The sequence below is a fragment of the Gymnoscopelus braueri genome, assembly GCF_963280865.1.
Source record: "Gymnoscopelus braueri genome assembly, chromosome: 21".
In the NCBI taxonomy this organism is placed as follows: Eukaryota; Metazoa; Chordata; class Actinopteri; order Myctophiformes; family Myctophidae; genus Gymnoscopelus; species Gymnoscopelus braueri.
In genome coordinates, this window is record NC_137623.1 from 6,766,766 (window position 1) to 6,789,586 (window position 22,821).

The window sequence follows — 22,821 nt, forward strand, 5'->3', positions numbered from 1 at the left end:
ATGACTGGTAACGTGTCGTGCTGGCGAGTGGGAGTTTCGGGTTCAATCCCAGCTCACTGCTTCCCTATATATGCATGGATCCGGTGTTTATAAATTCTAGCAAATTCCGATCATCTCATAAGAGGTGACAGAGCCAACTGTCAGATGTCCTGAAGCAGTCCACTCTAAATACAACGTTTGAATATATTTATGCATTAAATTACATCTACAAGCTTAAGAGGCGTTGTGAGCTTGCAATCTGCTATTTAAAAAAATATATTTATACATATTAAACTTGGGAAATGGGACATTCTGCGTCCTTTTTTAAAAATATATATTTAGGGGCTTTTTTGCCTTTATTTGGACAGGACAATAGACTGACAGGAAAAGGGGAGAGAGACACAGTAAAGGTCGTCGGTACTAGAGTCGAACCCGCGACAGCTATCTTGATGGATTCCCAAATTGTGTGACATGCGCCTAGACCGCTAGGCTAGTGGACGACCCATACTAAATGCTGTGACTTTTGGTAAAAACATTTTTTTCATATACATTTATATCTTGCAGACGTCAGCTGTCACTTTGTGAGGGGAACTGGGGTCTTACGTCCTTTAGTTAACTTGGCTTGCTTAATATTTTTATCAGATGATCAGATCAGAGATCATTCGTGAGAGTACAGTACAATTTGTAAACTTCGGGTTCATGCATAGAGGACGCTCACCCTACCCAAAAAAAAAAAGATCTGCAAGCTGTCGTTACGCACCGGCCCGGCCGCAATATATATATATATATATATATATATATATATATATGTGTGTATATATATATATATACATACATATACATATACATATATAAATTAAATGTGTGTGTGTGTGTGTGTGTGTGTGTGTGTGTGTGTGTGTGTGTGTGTGTGTGTGTGTGTGTGTGTGTGTGTGTGTGTGTGTGTGTGTGTGTGTGTGTGTGTGTGTGTGTGTGTGTGTGTGTGTGTGTGTGTGTGTGTGTGTGTGGTCGGTCGGTCGGTCGGTCGGTCGGTCTTTTCATAGATCTATTTCGCTACGATCGGTGTTACTACCGCCCCAGGGCGCTAGTAACAAACTGCTTCGTAGGAGAGCACTGCAGGGCTACGCCTCTCGCAGAAGTAGGAGGAGAGTAGGATACGCCATTCTATCTCCCAAATGTAGTTTTAGCAGACACGTAACGCCTGGACGTGGGAAGCGATTGCACGTTGGGCAGAACCAGCTGCTACTAATGAGGGTAGAGCGTTGGTTTCGCCGGGTCCCAGGCTCTTACGCAGGCTGCGTAGGCAGCGCATGAGCTGAAATCTACGTGGCTGCTATGGTACTGCGCAGATTGTGTGGACGCACGTTAGACCCGTCGTACAACCTGCGCAGGATCTCAACGCAGCATCTCTACGAATCTCGTTGGGAAACGCGGCCATTAGCAGTTGCAGCATTTTGTCACTGGGTGGCAGCACTGAATTGAAGCTCAGTGCTGCCTGTGGTCATTAACACATTCACTGCCAGGGGTTTTCTAAAACAGGCTGCAGCCTCTGCCAGCATTTTTAATGATTTTCTTAACCTTTTTCAAGTAGTCACAGAATAGTTATCTCCAGTATGATCGATCCCCTGATGTTTGCTAATCACGGAGGGTTTCCGCATTTATTTTTATTCAGAAATAGCAGATCTACAAGTTCATAGCGTGGCACCGAGTGCCGCGCTATGAACTCATGAACACTCATGTATATCTGCTATTTTTTAATATCCAAAGTATAAAATAGTGGATAAAGTGGTTACACTGATGCGTTCCCGGACTTTTATTATTTCCATATATAAATATTGCTGAAACATTGCGATATAATGTCACAAATATTGTGCCAAGCCTAACAACTCTTTAAGACCTGAGGCCGATTCTACAAAATATCTTCTAAATTCAACCATTTTTTTAAAGAAAAAAAACGTATGTTACTATGTCAGTAGTTCTCAAACATTTTCATGTCAAGGACCCCCAAAATTATATGTATTTGGCGGCGGACCCCCATCTCAAAATATGTTGTTCCAGGGACCCCCCAGAAGCAAAGATTTGAGTTCCAAATGTTCCCTTTAAAATTGCAGATTTTTGCTAAATCCGGTGTATTTAAGATTTGCACACATTTTCACGATTTTTCAAAAATAGCAGATCTACAAGCTCATAGCGCGGCACTCGGTGCCGCGCTATGAGCTTGTAGATCTGCTATTATTTGAATAGTCAAAGTGTAAAATAATGCTTTTGAGCACAAATGTAAAAATGACACAGATGCTTCTCCAGGTGTTAATGGGCTAATCGCACTAACCTTGGTTTGTACCCCCCTGTGTTGACAGACTCCCAGAAGAGAACCAGACTGGTGGTGTTGGCCCTGGTCCTCATCGGCCTGTATGGCCTGTACAAAACCCCGTTCCTCTCGGGTAAAGGCTCCTTTTCTGATGCTGGTTTGTGTCAGTTTTCATTCACTCTTTAGCTGTAGAGTCTTAAGTCACGTCTTCCCTCACCCTGCTTGCACACTTTGATGAGCCCAAAGCCTAGTTTACTGGGTGTTCTAGGAGCCTTAGGGCAATATAGTAGGGCTGGTTAATTAATATTCCATATTCGATATATATATATATCTTTTTTAATGTTTATTTGACAGGGACAGTACAAAAAACTATGTATTAAGTTATACAAACAAACACAATATATTTTGTATTAGATCCGAGCACTTGATACATTGTTTTTTGTATTGTTGCTGTCAAATAAACATAAAAAAAATATATATAATTATATAAATAATAATAATAATAATAATAATATTATTCAAATGTTAGCCAATTTTTAAGACCAATATTCGAATATCATTTCTGAGGAATGTTAACAGCCTGCAATATAGACGGTAGTAGTTGTTTTTGCAATTTTTCATTTTTCATTGAGATAGCATTACAAACATCTTGTGTTTTTTGCATTAAGGGTTTTATTATGCTGCAGCTAAATGATCCTCTATCAACACTCATGTTTTCTTGCCCATGTGCTGGGACTTTATTTAAACACTATTTGTGAGGAAATGCAGTGCACTTTGCATCTCCATATTTCCATGACGAGGCCAAGCTTGTGCTAATCAAACAATCGTATCCCCTGTGTATATGTTAGGGAAAGTTATAGAAATGCATTCCTTGAATGGGTTCTGTTTTCTGTTGGATCTCCTCAGTGAGGTTCCGCACCACGTCCGGGTTGGACTCTCAGATGGACCCCGTCCAGGTGAAGAACGTCACGTTCGATCACGTCAAAGGAGTGGAGGAGGCAAAGAACGAACTTCAAGATGTCGTGGAGTTTCTCAGGAATCCCCAAAAGTTCACTGTGTTGGGTGGAAAGCTGCCTAAAGGTATGTGTAGGGGCTCTTATTTTGACCACCATCTTTCTTGAATTTTTCTGTGCTATACAAGCTCACCATGAAGAATTATCAACCCTTTTCCTGTTTTACATTATGTATAAGGCATCACTTTTCATATTTTTGGAGAAACACTTGATCTGTAGAAAGAAAGTTTAGGCTACTATTAAGCTAACCCTTTTACAACAAATTGCCTACTTTGGCGATTTGGTCATCTTATATCTCAATGTTTTACTATACCCACACCATTGTTTCTCAAAGTAGGGTCCCCCCAGGAGTACCAGGGGGTCCCCGTTAACACATTCAATGCCAGAGTTTAATATCATAATGTACTCACCAGTGCCAGCGTTTTATTGTTGTTTTTTAGTTTTTTTCATGTCGCCACAGACCTCGCTAAATCCGTTAAAAGTGCGCGTTCATTTGGTTCTAAACACACAGGGGATCTGTGTGAGACGAGCAGTGAAGACCGCTTCGCTTTGCGATCCGCCATCTTGAAGTTACAGCGGTGAACGCTAAACAGTGATCAGCGAGGAGAAAAACAACAACCGAGATAATCGACTTTTAGGTTTCGTCCTCGACAGGAAGCGGATACGATCGGAAAAAAACGGAACCCGGATAATTCCGTTTCCGGTAGCACCACCGGAAACGGAATTATCCGGGTTGAAAATTGAAAAAAGTTTTTTTTTTTGAAAAAAAACAAACAAACACCACTTCGCGTAGATCTACGCGATTGGCATGTGGCGGCTTTAAATAGGTTCGCGTAGATCTACGCGATTGGCAGTCAATGTGTTAATATAGCGTATTAGCTTCACAGGCCCGGACCGCTGGCGTAGCGGTCCGGGCCCTTTAAGCTCTAATGTAGCCTGACTCGGGTTCGAGTCCCGTTCCCGACGATCTTTGCTGCATGTCTCTTCCCATCTCTCTCTCTCTCTCTCCCTGTTTCCTGTCCATCTCCACTTAGACCATCAATAAAGGCAGACAAATTAGGCCACAAAAATATCTTTAAAAATATGTAGCGTTACAATAATTTTAACCACTTTAACCATATTTTATACTTTGGCTATTCAAAAATAGCAGATCTACAAGCACGTATATCTAGTAGATTAGCTTGAACATTTTTGCAAATCTTTGTATAGTCTGCATATGTATTTTAAAGCTAACATTTTTAACTCAAATCTCTGCTTCTGGAGGTCCGTGGCACAGAATATTTTTGGGGGTCTGCAGCCAAATATATATACATATTATTTTGGGGGTCCTTGACATGTAAAAGTTTGAGAACCACTGCCCCTTAACTACATACTAGCTATTTTTTCCTTCATTGTTTCCTCCGCTGTGTTGTTCTCCAGGGATCCTCCTGATCGGCCCACCCGGTACGGGGAAGACCCTCCTGGCCCGGGCGGTGGCCGGGGAGGCCGACGTGCCGTTCTACTACGCCTCCGGGTCCGAGTTTGACGAGATGTTTGTGGGCGTCGGCGCCAGCCGCATCAGGAACCTCTTCAGTGAGTTCTGTTTGTCTTTGCCGTTTGGGAGTGGAGGAGAGGCTTTATGAATGTTGTTTTACTAATTATAGGATTAAGCCATTAAGACCAGGAACGCATCTGTGTCATTTTTAAGATTTCTTTGTCTATTCAAAAATAGCAGATATACAAGCTCATAGCACGGCACCGAGTGTGCCATTGTGCAAATATGTGCAAATCTTTGAATAGGGGACAAATGCATATCATTTTGGGTGGTACTTGACATGAAAATGTTTGAGAACCACTGATTTTATAGCAACATACAGTACGTTTTCTTTAAAAAAAAATGCTTTGTAGAATCCCCAAAAGCAAAGATTTTAGTAAAAGAAATTGCTTTCAAAAACATATATTCAAAGATTTGCACACATTTTCACGATTTATTTTAAAAAGTAGCAGATCTACAAGCTCGTAGTGCGGCACTCTGTGCCCTACTATGAGCTTGTATATCTGCTATTTTTGAATACCCCCAAAGTATAAAATAATGGTTATAGTTAAAAAAAAAAATCGAAAATGACACTATCCAATATTTGATCAAATGAAGCATCTCGTTCTTCAAAATGGTGGATATCACACTCATCACTCTCTCTCATTTGTTTGTGGTTTACAGAAGAGGCAAAAGCCAATGCTCCCTGTGTGATATTCATTGATGAGCTGGACAGTGTTGGAGGCAAGAGGATCGAGTCTCCAATGCATCCGTACTCCAGGCAAACCATCAACCAGCTGCTGGCAGAGATGGACGGGTTAGTCTGCTGTTACTCACTGTGAATGGGTCACCACTTAGACCCCCCCCCTAACATGTATAGAGCAGGGGTCTTCAATAGGGAGTCCGGGACCCCAAGGGGGTCCTCACAGTTACTATAGGGTGTTCCCCAAATCTTTGTGTGACAGGACTTATTTTTTACATTAACCACTTGAACCCTAGCGTCCCCTATTCTGAGGAGAACTTAAGCCAAAAATAGCAGATCTACAAAACCTTGTAAAATCCCTGGCTTAGAGGATGGGGAACATTATGATTTGTGACTCATAGTGTGGATGTGATGAAATACTGAAGAAAGGACACTAGGACAGTGGTTCTCAAACTTTTTCATGTCAAGGACCCCCAAATTGACACTTATCAGCACGCGGACCCCCATTTGAAAAGATAAGCCAGGGACTCCCATAAGAGAAAATTTTTACAGCTCTAGCAGTGATTCTCAACCATTTTAATTTCAAGGACCCCCAGTTTGACGTGCATTAGGCTACAGACCCCCATTTAATGGCATCTCTATCTCTGGGACCCCAATTAATATTGTAACATCAATGTTAATTTAACTTTGAGAGTGTACAAATGGAACCAAATGGACCCGTTCCATTTGTACACTCTCAGAGTTACAGACCCAGTAGGGTCCATTTGGTTCCAATAAATCATTTAGCTGGTATCCCCTCAAGTACCCCTGGGGGTCCCCGGACCCCACTTTGAGAACCAATGCACTAGGACACAATACTCAATGTTCTGGTGTTTTCACAGGTTCAAACCCAATGAAGGAGTCATCGTTATTGGCGCTACAAACTTCGCAGAGGCTTTGGATAAGTAAGTATGTTTACAGTTCAGGGACATACAGTATAAACCTGTATTATAGGACACGATGCCAGATGTGATGTTGATAATAATGAATTGACATCAATTTTAGATTGTCATCTCGCTGTGCCCGGATAGAAATTAATGTATGAATATAAACTTGTCTGTGTTTGATTGATTGAATTTTTGATTGAATATTTTATTAGGCAAAAAAATGTAAAAATGCACAGTTACATTTAAAATACTTTGTCTAACAGGTCCGTTCATAAAAGTCCTTGCGGACTTGTTTCCAATGAGGGCCTTGGTATTTAATTCATAGGCATATATAGTGGCACCACAGTTCAAATATCATTACAAAATAAACAGCCAAAAAATATATATAACACTATGTACAACAAAAAAAATTAAAAAGAGGGGAAAAAATATATGTACAAGAACAGGGGGGGGGAGGGAGTGTTTTTAGTAAAGTGTATTCATGCCAATATGAGCCTATTTACTTTTATTGTTGCTTATTATAGTGGCGAAAGGGTCATTTTTAAAGCAACTTTTTCTGTTTTCAAGATGCAGGGTAGACATTTTTGAAAAAAACAAACAAAAAAACAAAAACAAACAAAACAAAAAATGAAATTTATGGCAAACCCACAAAAATGATGACATTTGACTGGAAATAAAGTGCAATAAAGACGCTGTAAAGTACCAGTGTGAGTGCTATTCCCATGTCACGAATGTCAGGACACACTTGTCAAAAACAATGCCGTTGGTTATTCTGCACATTGTACAGCACGGGGGGAGATACTTTATATATTGTTTGTGTCTGAACGTCTACGTCTGCTTTTACTTTGCAGCGCCCTGATAAGACCCGGGAGGTTTGACATGCAGGTGACCGTCCCCAGGCCTGATGTGAAAGGCCGCACGGAGATCATCAACTGGTACCTGTCCAAGATCAAAGTAGACCCTGGTAGGTTTCAATGGAAAAGGACATTTATAATAATAATAATTAAAAGCATGCAGGATTTGAACTAAATGTACCGTGGTCTAATAATTTTTTTTCCAGACAAAACAATTTACATTTTCAAGGCTCACTTTATGTGAGCCTTGAATGACTTTATGTCATTTACATGCTTGCACGTGAAACGAAAATCGTACTCGGGACCAGCAGTATACAATAAAATGACTGTCAATAAATACATAAATAAGCATAACATCCTAAAGTGCAGCATATTAAAAACGGTAGCATCCAGCATTTATCAAAACAAGATAACTTGGCAGCATGACATAGGCCAGTGGTTCTCAACCTGTGGGTCGATACCCCCCACATGATATTTGGGGGTCCCCAGATGACATTAAAGTGACAATTTAAGGACTTTTTGGGCGGTGTAGCCGCCCCTATAAGTGGGGTTGGGACACCTCATTAGTATTAGTTTCCTGCACTGTGATTGGCCCACTTGGCCCACTTTCCTGTACTGTGATTGGCTGACTCTATTGGCTGACTCTATTCAGCACTGTGATTGGCTAGCGAGACACATGATGACATTAATAACCTATAAATAGGATTATGCACTTCCAAAAATTTTTTTTTTTTGGAAGTGAGCTTCCATCACTATGATGACCACTGTGATGACCACACCGCCCACTTCACACTGGGTGTGATTGTTTAATACCTAAAAGAAAAGAAAAGATATGAAATGAAAATCAAAAGAATAAACAAATTAAACACAAAAACAGTTTTTTATGTTAAAAACATAAAAACATTGTTGGCCAATGTTTGGCCAACAAACATTGGCCAAATTGGCAAATAATAATAATATAAGACAGAGGCACAAAAATAGCACATTTAAAATAGCTTATCTACAAGCGATTTTTACAATATTTATCTGTGGAACGGAGTCAAACTAAATGTAATGCCTCAACTCAAATATCAACTCAGTAGGTCCCCAGTTCAAATATGATTATTTTGGGGGGTCCCCAGTTCAAATATGATTATTTTGGGGGGTCCCAGTTCAAATATGATTATTTTGGGGGGTCCCCAGTTCAAATGTGGTTATTTTGGGGGGTCCCCAGTTCAAATATGATTATTTTGGGGGGGTCGCAGCCTGAAAAGATTGAGAACCACTGACATAGGCTACTGTATAACAGCACAGCAAGGCAGAACAGCCCAAGTGCATGTATTGGGTCATAGAGTTCAGTCTAACAGCCCCTGGGTAGAAGCTGCATTTAAGCCTTTCAGTTCTAGCTTTGATGGACCTCGAGGGAAGTGGGTCAAACAGTTTATGGGTCGGTGAGTGGGGGTCCTCCATAATGCAGGGGGCCGCACTGCTCCTGGACCTGCTGACATACATGTCAATAGGAGGAAGGGGGTGCAGTGTTAATTTCTCTGACTAAAACTATGACAGAAAATGTTCGTTGACTACCTCTTTTTCACTGACTAAAACTAAATAAAAACCAAGCTGCGGTGACTAAAACTAAGACTAAATATATTGTCTATTTCGTCAACAAATAAAAACTAGAGAAGAGATCCAGTAGAACTAAAAGACAAGTCATTTTATGTTTGGTTGTTGCGCTCGAGAAATGGCAGATCAACCATCTACAAGCTCACAACGTGTCGCAGCGTGACACGTTGTGAGCTTGTAGATCGGCTATTTTCAGCATGAAACCAAGTGTAAAATCAGCTATTATGACGCCATCAAGGCACAGACAAAATACTTTTTTTTTCTCAACAAAATCAACTGTAGATTTAGTCATATCTAAAATATAACTAAAACTAAATAAAAATGTTGTCAGAAGACTAGGACTAAACTAAATAAAAAATTTGCTGTCATCATTATCAGTAATCAACCTGTTTAGAAGTCAAGACAACTAACAAATATTTTTTAAAGCGAACATTTTTAACTCAAATCTTTGCTTCTGGGGGGTCCCTGGAACAAAGTATTTTGCGATGGGGGTCCGCGGCCAAATACATGTCATTTTGGGGGTCCTTGACATGAAAAAGTTTGAGAACCACTGATTATAGCAACATACGTTTAAAAAAAAATCTTGATTTTTCAAAACATTGCAGACCTACAAGCTCATTGTGTGGCACAATTGTGTGGCTCATTGTGTGTGCTTTCCCGTGGTCTTAATGGGATAAATTAACTGTCCCCCTCCTTTGATATTATTTTGTTTGTCTCTGTTGTTCTTGTTTGAACAAAGCTGTGGAAGCTGAGATCATCGCCCGGGGCACCGTGGGCTTCTCTGGGGCGGAGCTGGAGAACCTGGTGAACCAGGCCGCCCTGAAGGCAGCTGTGGACGAGAAGGAGATGGTCACCATGTGGGACCTGGAGTTTGCCAAGGACAAGATCCTCATGGGTGAGTGGACACACACACACAGGCCCCCTGCATACACACACACACACACACACACACACACACACACACACACACACACACACACACACACACACACACACACACACACACACACACACACACACACACACACACACACACACACACACACACACACACACACACACACACACACACACACACACCCCAGTAGTGGAAAAAGTACTCACATTTCTTACTTAAGTAAAAGTATCAATACAATAAGTCATTGAAGAAATGCTCTGTTACAGGTAAAAGTCCAGAATTCAAGTAAAAGTACAAAAGTATTGGTATAAAAATGTACTTAAAGTATCAAAAGTAAAAGTACGATTTTTTTTGTAAATAGCAGATCTACAAGCTCACAAGGCGTCGCGATGCGATGCCTTGTGAGCTTGTAGATCTGCTATTTTCAAATAGCCTCGGTATAAAATAGGGCTAAAGTGGTTAATGTATGTTTTATAATATAATAATTTATATCTGCAAAGTAATTAGTAACTACAGTTTTCAAATAATTGTAGTGGAGTAAAAGTACAATATTTGCCTCTGAGATGTAGTGGAGTAGAAATAAAAGTATAGACTATTGGAAATACTCCAGTAAAGTAAAAGTACCGCAAAATTGTATTTAAGTACAGTAATATAATTGTATTATTAGTAACAGTAAAGACTCGTGGGATTTAATTTAGCTTTAATCCACGCACGAGACAGATTAACTACAGACTCTCTCTAGATGAGCCTTTGTAGGCAGGAAGAATGTCAGGTCAATGCATTTTGTGGTGTCACTTGAATTCCTGTAGCCTGGGCAAAAGCTATAACAACCCGATAAACGGGTGTGTCAAACTTCTCTCTGTTGTTCCTGATGTGATTTTTGACGTTCTAATTCTGCTTGTGGACATTTTTGTATCGATTTTTCAAGTAGTCACATAATTATCTCCAGTATGATTGATCCCCTGATGGTTGCTAATCAAAAAAATTAATTTCAGCGCGACCTCCCGTTCGCTTGTTATACGCTGTTGAAAATAGCATGTCTCACCAAAAATACATAGTAAAACACAGGAGCCGAGATACAGGCGATTTCCCAAATAAATGAACCAGGAAGTGAATGGAGCAGTACATTTTTGGGATCACGTTATCTCCTCGATCTGTGAGCAAAAAAAAAAAAAGTCAAAGTCGTCCGTGGCAGTGAATGAGTTAATGAGATAATTTGCATATTTGAATAAATGAGCAGAAATAAGAAGGAGAGGTCACCCAACTTGTGTGTTGGGGGTTTTCTCCTAAGTGAATGAATATTTTATCTCATTCAGGTGTAAGGATGTTTGCAATGTAACCATTGGGCATGTTTATAGTGTTCAATTAGCATAAATTATGCTTATATAATGACTCAACGCAAATACTTGGTCATCTTACTACTATATAATTGACCAAAGCTCCGAAAGTTCGTCTGGGATTCGCAAGCACAGGATCACTCCATTTGCCACAGACTGTTGATCAGAGCTATGGCTATGTTTTAGGCATCTTACCCCACCTCCATCAGTGATCAGACTCTCGGCTTGATTGATTCTCTGATTTGCCTATCAGACCCTCAGCCTGATCTGGCAGGTTGCCATAGCAACCAGATACAGGAAGTCTGACCTCTTTATCACATGACCGAGATTGGGAGGTTGGGACTAGAGGTTAGGGCCACAAAGCAAAGCGGGGAGGGAGGAGCTGAGAGGAGAGGAGAGGAGAGGAGAGGAGAGGCCAGAGGGGCCGGACTTCGCATGACGTGTGTGCAGAGTGACTAGGCCAGTGCTGTCTGGACCAACCTCGGATCGGGCCTAGATGTGAGGGCCGCGAATCTAGTTTTATTTATTGTGATGTTCCAAGTACTTTGTTTTTGGGCGGTGTAGCCGCCCCTATAAGTGGGGTTGGGACACCTCATTATAATTAGTTTCCTGCACTGTGATTGGCCCACTTTCCTGTACTGCGATTGGCTGACTCTATTCAGCACTGTGATTGGCTAGCGAGACACATGATGACATTAATAACCTATAAATAGGATTATGCACTTCCAAAAGTCACTTTTTTTTGGAAGTGAGCTTCTCCATCACTATGATGACCACTGTGATGACCACACCGCCCACTTCACACTGGGTGTGATTTCTACAAATATTATTATTCCTATGCATCTGATCATTGCAGAGGCAGTAAATATCACAATAAACAGTTCTTTGTCCATTTAACACATTCCCTACCATTGACGAAGATCCCCGTCATTTCAAATCCACCCGTTCACCGCAGTGAAGGCTCTGTTCCATTTATTGTAGCACAAACCTTTTTAATTGCAAGGACCCTGAGGGTGTACAAATGGAACAAAATGGACCCTTACGGGTCCATTTGGTTCCATTTGTACACCCTCAGAGTTACACACCCGTAATGGTCCATTAGGAACCCCCTCAAGGAACCATGAGGGTCCCTGGACCACCCTTTGAGACCCACTGTTGTAGCAGAGTGTTTCCAGTGAGCCAACACCCTTGACTCTTGATGTTTGACCAGAATGGAACAGAGCCTTCATTAGCATCATTGGTAACACCTGTGAAGGAAGTAAGGAAGAGGCCCAATGTCTTTCCAATGTGGCTGCTGTGCATGGAGCCTAACGTCTCACCAAAACACCTAAATCACACACACATGGGGCACTACAGCAGTGTTACAGTAGTGTCTAACATTTCAAATGGCCATAACCCAGTGACCGTTGCTCTGATCAGCGCAATATAGGACTGGATTTGAAGACAGCCTAGCGACATGAAAACCTAGTAAAATAAGTTTCCCATTCATCTGCTCCATTGCCTGGAGCTCGTTCTGTGCCGCTGAGAACATTCATGTTGTTCTTTCAGTCGTCATGACTGCCAGTTCCCACCTGACGTGGCGTGGGAGTTGCGACTGATCCAGATCGTACCGAGCGACCGCTAGCTTACATAACGTCTCCATGCTAGGACTCAAGTCTAGAATGAATAGGTTGCGTTCACGTCCTCCATAGACGACGATACGATCTCCCACCATGCAACAGAGACACCCAGAGTCGGAATGCAGGCGTTTCCCCTTGGGCTCAAGCTTCTTCCAGGAGGTCTCTGGGTTGAATTTCCACACATCCACGCATGCTTCAATTATGTACAGCTCTCCGTTGTAGGCAAAGGCTGAATGAAAGTCCACATCTAATGGAAGATGATGTGAAGAAGGCGTCCTCAGCCAGCAGTTGGTCTCTGTGTCAAACACACTGATGGTCTTGTTCTTCTGGCCCTCTAGGCCCGCTAGTCCCCCACATACAAACACCTTTGTCCCGATGATGGTGGCAGAGTGACACCATAAAGCAGGTGGTGGAGTTCCTCTGATGTTAATTAAGGACCAGACCATTGTGGTGGTGTCCAACATGAATAAGTCATTGGTTCCTCTGGATTGGCCATTCACCCTCTTATGTCCTCCGTAGACATACATGACCTTCCCCAAGACACAGGCTGAGTGAGACGCCCTCCCCTCTGGAACAACCCCTGATACCGTGGGCCTGAACCATCTGTGTGTGTCGACATCAAATGCATAAAGCACGTTGTAGTACTCAAAGTTAAATCTGAGTTGATTCGTTCCCCCCCAGATGTAGGCGATATCTTCAATTAGCACAGCTGTGTGACCGGGACATTGGGAGGGAACCTCAGGGGGGCGCTCTCCTCTTTCATTTGTCACTGGGGGCAAGTTTATCCAGAGCAAAGACACTGTGTTTAAGATGTGGACAAATATCTGATCCCATGCTGGGAACGTCTCCCCGAAACGGATATATCCAAAGGAGTACAACTTGTAACCCACTGCAATAGCAGTACTATTGGTTCTATGTGGTCCCCCGTTCAGATGGACTGTGACGCTCAACATTTTATACTCCTGCAACACTGTGGAATAAACATAAATAATTCCTCTAACTAAAACAATAATTCTAAAACTGTTGAGTCTTATTGTACTTGCTACAACTTATATAAAACGGCATTAACGGGACACGAAGCTTGGCCAATCCGCAAAGCCAATAGGTTGGGTTGGCCAATCAGCGACGTCGATGCTTGCTGATCTGACATTGGCAAACTTGCCATAGTAGCAACCCCACTGGCACCCCGCAGACTGTTCATTATAGACCGGCACAGGCACTGCCCTCTTCTGGTTCACATCCTACCTTTTCCGACTGTTACGACCCTTTGTCTAAGGGTATAAAGAAATAACCAAAAGACAATGTGAGCAGGAGAGGTTTTAGTCTGGTGGTGGTCCACGCCGCCCAAGTTTCAGTTAGATTAACCCATTTAGACCTGAGGCCGATTCTAGAAACTCCTTCTAAATCCTGACCTAAGTTTTCTGAAAAACTATTTTTTTTTATTTATTTAAATAAATTACAAAAAAATTATGTTGCTTATATACTGTGTACAGCAATAACTACACCAAAAGGGGTTCCCGTCCCGGATTGAAAGGTATAGTGACGTATTAGCCTCGCGTGGCCAGACAATATCACACGACACACTGCGTGGATATTAGTCTGGTCCCTATCAACGATAAAAAAAATTCCAAGGGGCGGTTACAAAAAGATCCAAACGGACTCTATTGGTTAGACCTAAACCAATCAGAGCAGTGCTTCCTTGTTCACGAACCAATCAGAGCAGTGCTTCCTTGTACGTCATTGCTCCAAATAAGGTGATAAGCCCGCCCACATTTGGATACTGGGCCCTGGTTGGCTCCACACCACTGCGGAGGGAGAGAAATGGAATCTCTATGGAGGGGGGCCAGACCTAATCTGCCGAGGGCTAAAGTGCGATGCGATTTTGCAAAGGCAGATTCGGCTGGAACCAGGCTAGTGACGTATTGGTGTTCCCGGTCTAAAGTGGGTTAAAGGCTCTGACAGGGACAATTCTTTGCTCAAATGTGTCTTCTTTCTTTCTTTCTTTCTATTCCTGGCATTGATTATTATTAGTAAGTTAGTTTTAATGATTCATCCCCTTTATGTTGGTGTCCTTGTCTCCAGGCCCAGAGAGGAGGAGTGTAGTGATTGACAAGCAGAACAAGACCATCACAGCCTACCATGAGTCTGGCCATGCCATCGTTGCCTACTACACCAAAGATGCCATGCCCATCAATAAAGCCACTATCATGCCCAGAGGCCCCACCCTCGGCCACGTGAGTACTTAACACACACTCGTAGCACGTCTGTTTGTGCAGTGCCATGAGCTTGTAGATCTGCTCTTTTGAAAAATCTTTAACATTTGTGCAAATCTTTGAATATAATATATATTTTCAAGCGAAAATTTTTAACAGATCTTTGCTTGTGGAGGTCCCTCCCTGCCCTGGCACGACATAGTTTTGCGATGGGGGGTCCTTAGCCAAATACATATCATTTTAGGGGTCCTTGACATGAAAAAGTTTGAGAACCACTACCCATAGTGAGCTTTACCTTTTTCACGCATGTCTGAGTGGGTGTAATATCTTTTAAAAGTCCTCTCACTTCAGAAGAAAACTCTTCTGATTGGACTCTCTGTCCATCATGTACCCAGATCTATATAAGCTATATGTGTGTGTTTCTCCATGATCCCCCCCCCCCCAGGTGTCAATGCTCCCAGAGAACGACCGCTGGAGTGAGACACGAGCCCAGCTTTTGGCTCAGATGGACGTCAGCATGGGCGGCCGCGTGGCAGAAGAGCTCATTTTCGGAGACGACCAAATCACCACCGGTAAGACGGGACAGTGTCAAGACACCAGAGAGCAGAGTCCTGCAACCGGTGGGGTACCCGCGAATACCCGACTGGTACCCGCGTTTGACGGGTGAAAAATATACTTTCATAAGTTCACGGGTACGGGGACGGGCGGTCCTGAACTAAAAGCGGGTGGTTAACATTTTATTGTGGAAGTCATAGAGCACTGTTACCGCCCAAACAACGTCACTTGTGTAACTTAACACAGTACAACGGCATGGAGCACGCCGGTCAGTTATCTTAACTCACAAAAACACATTGAACATCCTGTTAAACCTTCAAATTAAAACCATCTGACAAACAACGACACATGCTTACTGCGTATATGTGCGTTTGTGCGCGTGGCTAAAGCTCGCTCCTCCGTTCTTCACTTGATTTCTGAACGAACCTGACCACTGAATGTAGCTCTATTGTTGAAGGCTGCTATCTTTTTCAACACATTGCAGCACACTTTTAAATTGAGTGACTGTCTGTAGGCTATTTACATTTTACTCTGCATGTAATCACGGGTGAACAGGCGGACAACAGGTCCATTATTTGACGGGCGGGTCTGGTTTGTATTCTAAAATAATCACGGGTGACGGTCGGTCTACGGATCTGATTATTGACGGGCGGGTGGGCGCGGGTTCTCAAAATTGGACCCGTGCAGGACTCTGCACAGAGTTGTTCAAAGGAGCATTGCTAGTAGTCATATCATGTGTTATTGTTGTTGAGCAATATACATATGTCCAAAAACACTGTGAGGCAAAAACAAGGAGTCTTAATATGCAATTTATGTTCCCAGGAGCATCCAGCGACTTTGACGGAGCCACAAGAATAGCTAAGATGATGGTGACCAGGTTTGGGATGAGTGACAAGGTATGCAACTTTGATGTGTATTAATGGGACTGCTGACTGTGAATGGCTTTGCCAAAAGTCCACATTTCTGCTAGCATAAAAAATAGAAAGAATGAAGACACATGATCAACAGGCGTAGTGAAACTGAGGCTGAGACTAGAGCTTGAATACCGTGTTAGGGATCTCACGGTCTCTATGAGCGGTCACACATTCCAGACTTTGCTCCCATCTCGGCATAATCCCTTTCTCACTCATGTGTTCTGACTTGATCTCCTGAAGAGATTTGCACCACTACAAACTCGGCGTACACACTAGACTCCAATCGTAGATTTCTATACAAAACATTTGAAAGATATTTCAAATTGCCGACATAGAAGCTCACAACGTGTCGAAGTAGATCGACGGCAATTTTTGCTATTTTAAAATGTTTCTCAGAATAGTAAAAAAAATAAGCCTATAACGTTAGCTTTAAACTCCTTAACCCAGGGGTTTTCAACCGCGGAGGTATTGCAGGTGGTCCCTGTCCATGCATTAAAAAAACGTTTTACTTTTATTATTTACTTACAGGAGTTCTTACTGTATTGTGTGTGTGAGTAATATGAAACGTGAGCTTACCATAATCACAGTAATCCTTAATCATATTCCATCATATTCAAACAAAATCACTGTATTTTATTAGATATATTGATATTATAGCTATTTTCTCCAGCTCCCTGTGGTGTATGAACCCCCCACCACTATTGTGTGGGGTGGGTCTATGATGGACCCACCACGCACAATAGTGGTGGTCCCCAGGTTGCTCTTAGTCAGGATGGTGGTCCCTGGGTCAAAATCAGTTGAAAACCCCTGCCTTAATATCCTAACATCAAACCCTGTTCCCTCTACTTAACCTGTACTGTCGACCCTATCGTCACCATGACATGTAATTATGCCTTGAGAAGTTGGAACACTGTCATAGCTATTGGTCTCTCATATAGCTGGAAGCCGTCTCTTGTGTTCTCTCTGTGCTCACTTACCAACCAGTTGCATGAGAGGTCTGCCTGTTCCCTTGATGGGATCTCTAACTCTCATTGTGTTTGGTTGCAGATTGAAAGGACGCGACACGGCCTTATTACCCCCGGTCTCAGTAAGGCCTGTGTTACGCCCCCTTCTGTGACGCACGCGGAACTGCTTCGCCCCTATAGTCATGCTTCACATTCCAGGAGGACAGCACTAATTTACTATTCTGTCCCTAACTGGAACGGCGCTGAGTCGGTTCTGGTGGACTTCGCAACGTTCGGCATGGCGACTCGCTCGCCTAACGGCTCGCGTGGCTGTGCGCCTCGTTGCTCAAGTCCGCCAGAAACGGCGCGCCTCCGACAGTGTAACAGCGTGCGTTAATTTACGTCCCGGACAAACATAAACTGTAGGGAAAATATGGATTTCAGAAAGAGGACTGTTTCAATGCAGGAAAACACCCCAGCATCATTATATAGTGGCTGATAGAGGGGAAAAAATGCTAAATATATATAAATATTTTTTTAATTTAGGCTTAATGTTGCCTAGAATCCCTTTAATCAAATATTTGCAACAGCAATTATATAATATGCTAAATAAACAGTGCAATGAGAAGGATTCGATCCCGAGGCGCAGGGAGGGATTGACAGGCTAACGCTTAACGTTGACGCCACGGTGCCATCTGGTATTCCAGGGGGTTTGGGGAGTTATATTTACAGCGGTCGGCCCATGTGAGAGGCAGTTCCGCGGGCGTCACAGAAGGGGGCGTCGCCAATAGTTACTGAGACCGGGGGTAATATAACGCTGCACTCTGAAGGGACTCTAACCCTAATTGTGTTTGGTTGCAGCTTGAAGGGACTCTAACCCTAATTGTGTTTGGTTGCAGCTTGAAGGGACTCTAACCCTCATTGTGTTTGGTTGCAGCTTGAAGGGACTCTAACCCTAATTGTGTTTGGTTGCAGCTGGGCATCATGACGTACACCGACGTGACCAAGCAGAGCCCAGAGACGCAGGCCGCCATCGAGCAGGAAGTCAGGGTTCTGCTGAAGGTGAAACACTATATTATTCACCACTTGATGCCCTGTCATCACGTTGCTTAGACCTTTTTCAGGCCGCGACCCCCCCCCCCCCCCCAAAATAATTATATTTGAACTGGGGAGTGGGGACCCCCCACCCTGACAAGCACTTGGAATCGGAGGCATTATATTTGGTTTGTAAAAAATAGTCGAACTACAAGCTCGTAGATCTGCTATTTTCACAATGTTTGCCTCTTTCTTACGAAAAGTTTTGACAAAAAAGAAAACATCCAAGTATTACAGCATATAGTAGTCATAAAAATACAACCACACACACACGCACGCACGCACGCACGCACGCACACACACACACACACACAGAAAACAAATAGTAACAATTATTATAATTTTGACCTCCTCAGACCGAGAGCAGGGTGACATACCAAGACCCAATACTTAATGTTACATTTCGAATCAGTCCAGTGTTGATTTTGACAGCAATTTTTTATTTAGTTTTAGTCATAGTCTTTTGAATAAAATTCCATTTCCATTTAGTTTTTATTTATATTTTACACTTTCACTACATATATTAACACCGTCACTACACTTTTACAGCTTGTAAATCTGCTATTTTCAGAGCCCAACCAAACATGAAATGACTTGTCTTAGTTCTACTGGATCTCTTCTCCACTAGTCCCTCCGTAACATTTTAGTCTATTTTTTATTTGTTTTAGTCTTAGTTTTAGTCATCATAGCTTAGTTTTTATTCAGTTTTTCGTCAGTGAAAAAAGGTAGTTGACGAACATTTTTCTCATAGTTTTTTAGTCGACGAAATCAACACTGATTCAGCCCCGGGTGATTCATTAATGGATGTTTCTCTTCCGCTCAGGACTCGTACGAGCGAGCCAAGAGCCTCTTGAAGACGTACAGCAAGGAGCACAAGACGCTGGCCGACGCCCTGCTGAACCACGAAACTCTGGATGCCAAAGAGATCAAGTTGGTTCTGGAGGGCAAGTCGCTGCCCTCCACCTAGACTCCATCAGCAGAACCACACCATTTAGACTCTTTGTTTGTATAATCCATTAAGACAGGGGAAAGCATCTTTGTCTGTTTAGATTTCTTTGGCTATTAAAAAAATAGCAGATCTACAAGCCCATAGTGCGGCAGTCAGTGCTGCGCTACAAGCTTGTAGATCTGCAATTTATTTTTTAAATCTTGAACGTTTGTGCAAATCTTTGAATACATATATTGTTTTACATTTTTAACTCAAATCTTTGCTTCTGGGGATTCTACAAATGTCCTCTAAATCCTATGTTGCTATAATATCAGTGGTTCTCAACCTATTTTCATGGGAAGGACCCCCAAAATGATATGCATTTGAGTTAAAAATGTTCCCTTTAAAACATATATATATTAAAAAAATGGCAGATCTACAAGCTCATAGCGCGGCACTCAGTGCCGCGCTATGAGCTTGTAGATCTGCTATTTCAGAATAGCCAAAGAAATTTTTAAATGACACAGGTGCATTCCCGGTCTTAATTGTATAATCAAGCTGTGCAATGGATTGCAGGGCCTGTCGTCTCCTTTCTATTTTCCTGTATTCTCTTATATATTCAGAACAGAAATGGAGCGCAGAAAATATATATTTAAGCCCATTTGTTTTCAACCAATTTCCTCATTTTAATTTTAATTTTGGGTACATTAAGTGCAGACGTGCTGTTTCAAGGCTGTTTTAAAAACAATATATATATCAAGGAATGGATTGGAAATAGCACCAGGGAGTTTACCTCCCCTCTGTGTAATAGAAAGAACATCGTTCAGTTTTCGGTGAACAGCTGTCTGACTATAGAACATTTTTGTACATTTAAAAATCTCAGATTTGGTATGTTATCAAATTTATGAGGCACGTGAATTATGTACAAGTAATTTTTTTTTCTTCAGGTCAAATACAAGTTGTGACATAAACTTGGATTTATTTAATTTAAGCCAACTGTTCATTGTAATGTGTACATAGACTTGAATAGGGCATATCAGTGGCGGCCATTTTGTGCTGCCACAGCTAGAAAACCCATGAATTTTTCCTATAGAGATTTCCGAAAATGTTTATATACATTATTTTAAGCCTGGAACCAAAGCCATCCAGGATCTGGTGAATCATGACCATAAAACATATGATTCTGTGTCAAAAGATATTTGAATATTTAATTATATGATATACTATAATTGATAAATACCCTTTCTTTGTGGTTTTCAAATATATTGAGGCTTAAAATAATTTATAAATATTTTCAGAAATCTATGGGAAAAATTAATGGGTTTTCTGTCGGTGTCACCACAAAATGGCCGCCACGGCTATGCCCTATATGGTGGAACCATAGAGAGTTACATGTAGAATGTACCATTGTATCAAAGAGCTTAGTGAAATTCATGATTGTTGTGGAACACTGTGGATTGTTCCATTCCTCTTTAAGTCATTCATTTGCATCCACCATAATGTTGTTGAATACATCAATTATTTTCTCTGCCAGGCCGGGCGGCCAGAGCCCGGAGGAGGTTGTTTTCAGTCCTGTCCTGTCCGTCCATCTGTCAGTCAGTGTGTCTGTGAGCAACTAACTGGACCGAGCTGCGTGAAACTTTGCACGCACACTCCCCCAGTAGGCCAAGGAAGGAATGTTTCAAATCGGTCTCATGGTGGCGCTATAACTAGAGCTGTCACGATTATACAATTTAAGTTGATGATTAATTGTCATGTAAATAATTGCGTCACGGGGCTCTTTCGAGTTGTTTCACGTCGTCTCGCATGCGCAGTAGTGTCACCTCCCTGCGCAAGTTCGTGAGTCGAGCCCATTGGTCGAAACTGTTTTTTTGTTTGTTCATGTGTCTGGCCCCCAGCTGGGGTAAGCTACAGTACCAGAATCGGTCACCAAAAGTTCTGGGGGCTTGATTTGGCCCCATTCGTGCCAGACTCAATTTTCCGCCATTTAGCGCTTTCTTCAAAACAGTTTTTTGCTACCAAAACTCACACAAATCGGTACACATGGTCTCTGAAGTCATGTGACCTCTTTGTGATTTTTCATAATTCCATTCTGATTGGCTATGAGTGAGTCCCAACATTTGCCGGCCTGGGGTAGGCAACCCGGCCTGGCAGACTGGCAGAAGTGTTTATATTTATTCATGTGGTGTTTTTTTTCTCCAAATTAGTGGTAGGCCCTCGTATCGTGTTCAAAACTCAACCCATAACTTCAGAGGTTTGATTCTCTACCTGGACCCAAGACCGGCCCGGCCTGTGGTTTTGGGTCGGGTAGGATTCTCCCTCCCTTTCTTCAGGCTTCAACATGGTCAGATATAAAATTTCTAGATAATACGAAAATTTATCACGACATAAAATAAACAATCCGACTTTACAAACTGAAAAACCTCCGACTTTCTAACAGGATTAGAGTTTTAAACCGGGCTCAGGCCCATCACCATGCCTGACTCGGGTTGGTTGAGTTGGGCTTGTTTGTGTGCTCATGATCACTCTGCTGTAGCTTGTATATGAGTGCAAATGTAAATACTCTGTAAGTGTGTATGATCTGGTTCACGCTTCTGTTTTCACAGAATTGTAAATGGACCTGGTTGAACCTTAAATAAAAGTTGATCTATGGTTTCTTTTAGTTTTTTGTATTAACACCGTCACATGATATGAAAGCTGCATTTCCTGTGCATTTATCTAGCAGAACTTATACAGACAAAGTCAGAGAGAGAAGGATGAGGCTGGCAGGGCACTATAGTGTCAGGCACCCAGACCTAGTGGTAAGCTAACTGAAACTGGGAGCCAACCCAGGGCAAAGCCAGGAAAGGGAAGAAGCGCACCACCTACGTAGATACACTGAGGCCAAATACATATCATTTTTGGGGGGTCCTTCACATGGAAAAGTTGGAGCACCACTGATATAGCAACATACTGTTATGATTTAGAAAAACATGTTTAGATTTGTATGTGGTCACGGACCCCCATCTCAAAATGTTTTGTTCCAGGGACCCTCATGAAGCAAAGATTTGAGTTACTTTTTTTCCTCTACACCTATACCTCTTTGCAAAAAATAGCCCATATACAAGCTCACAACGCCTCGCAGTGCGAGCCGTTGTGAGCTTGTAGATCTGCTATTTTTGGCTAGAGTTCTCCTCAGAATAGGGATGCTGGGGTTCAAGTGGTTATTGTGAAACAAAGATCCTATCACACAAAGATTTGGCGGCCCCCCCTGTAGCAACTCTGAGGACCCCCTGTTTAAGACCCCTCCCTTACAGTGTATTTTAGCGTTACTGTAGATGCTGGTTTTGGAGTATTATATGTGGTTGAGTTTATCCTGTTTGAAAATAATGAACTATTTTCTGTCGGGTGGAAACCAAAACTGTTACTTTTCAGGATTAC

The 22,821-nt window shown here is 42.2% G+C and overlaps 1 protein-coding gene across 2 annotated transcripts in view; it reads left to right on the forward strand.

The window, feature by feature from the left end:
- The window catches only part of LOC308077362 (ATP-dependent zinc metalloprotease YME1L1-like), a 31,532-nt gene extending 11,739 nt beyond the window's left edge, over positions 1 to 19,793 (forward strand). The window contains exons 7-18 of one of the 2 annotated variants that reach the window (XM_080418015.1): positions 2,337 to 2,444; positions 3,194 to 3,367; positions 4,720 to 4,872; positions 5,498 to 5,630; positions 6,398 to 6,460; positions 7,294 to 7,406; positions 9,638 to 9,793; positions 14,835 to 14,986; positions 15,411 to 15,537; positions 16,343 to 16,416; positions 18,354 to 18,440; positions 19,297 to 19,793. In XM_080418015.1, the coding sequence (XP_080274141.1) occupies positions 2,337 to 2,444; positions 3,194 to 3,367; positions 4,720 to 4,872; positions 5,498 to 5,630; positions 6,398 to 6,460; positions 7,294 to 7,406; positions 9,638 to 9,793; positions 14,835 to 14,986; positions 15,411 to 15,537; positions 16,343 to 16,416; positions 18,354 to 18,440; positions 19,297 to 19,440 (1,484 nt within the window). In that variant the 3' untranslated portion in view covers positions 19,441 to 19,793. The remainder of the gene's footprint in view (positions 1 to 2,336; positions 2,445 to 3,193; positions 3,368 to 4,719; positions 4,873 to 5,497; positions 5,631 to 6,397; positions 6,461 to 7,293; positions 7,407 to 9,637; positions 9,794 to 14,834; positions 14,987 to 15,410; positions 15,538 to 16,342; positions 16,417 to 18,353; positions 18,441 to 19,296) is intronic. The other variant, XM_080418016.1, reaches the window with a different exon arrangement.
- Positions 19,794 to 22,821: the final 3,028 nt, after the last annotated feature.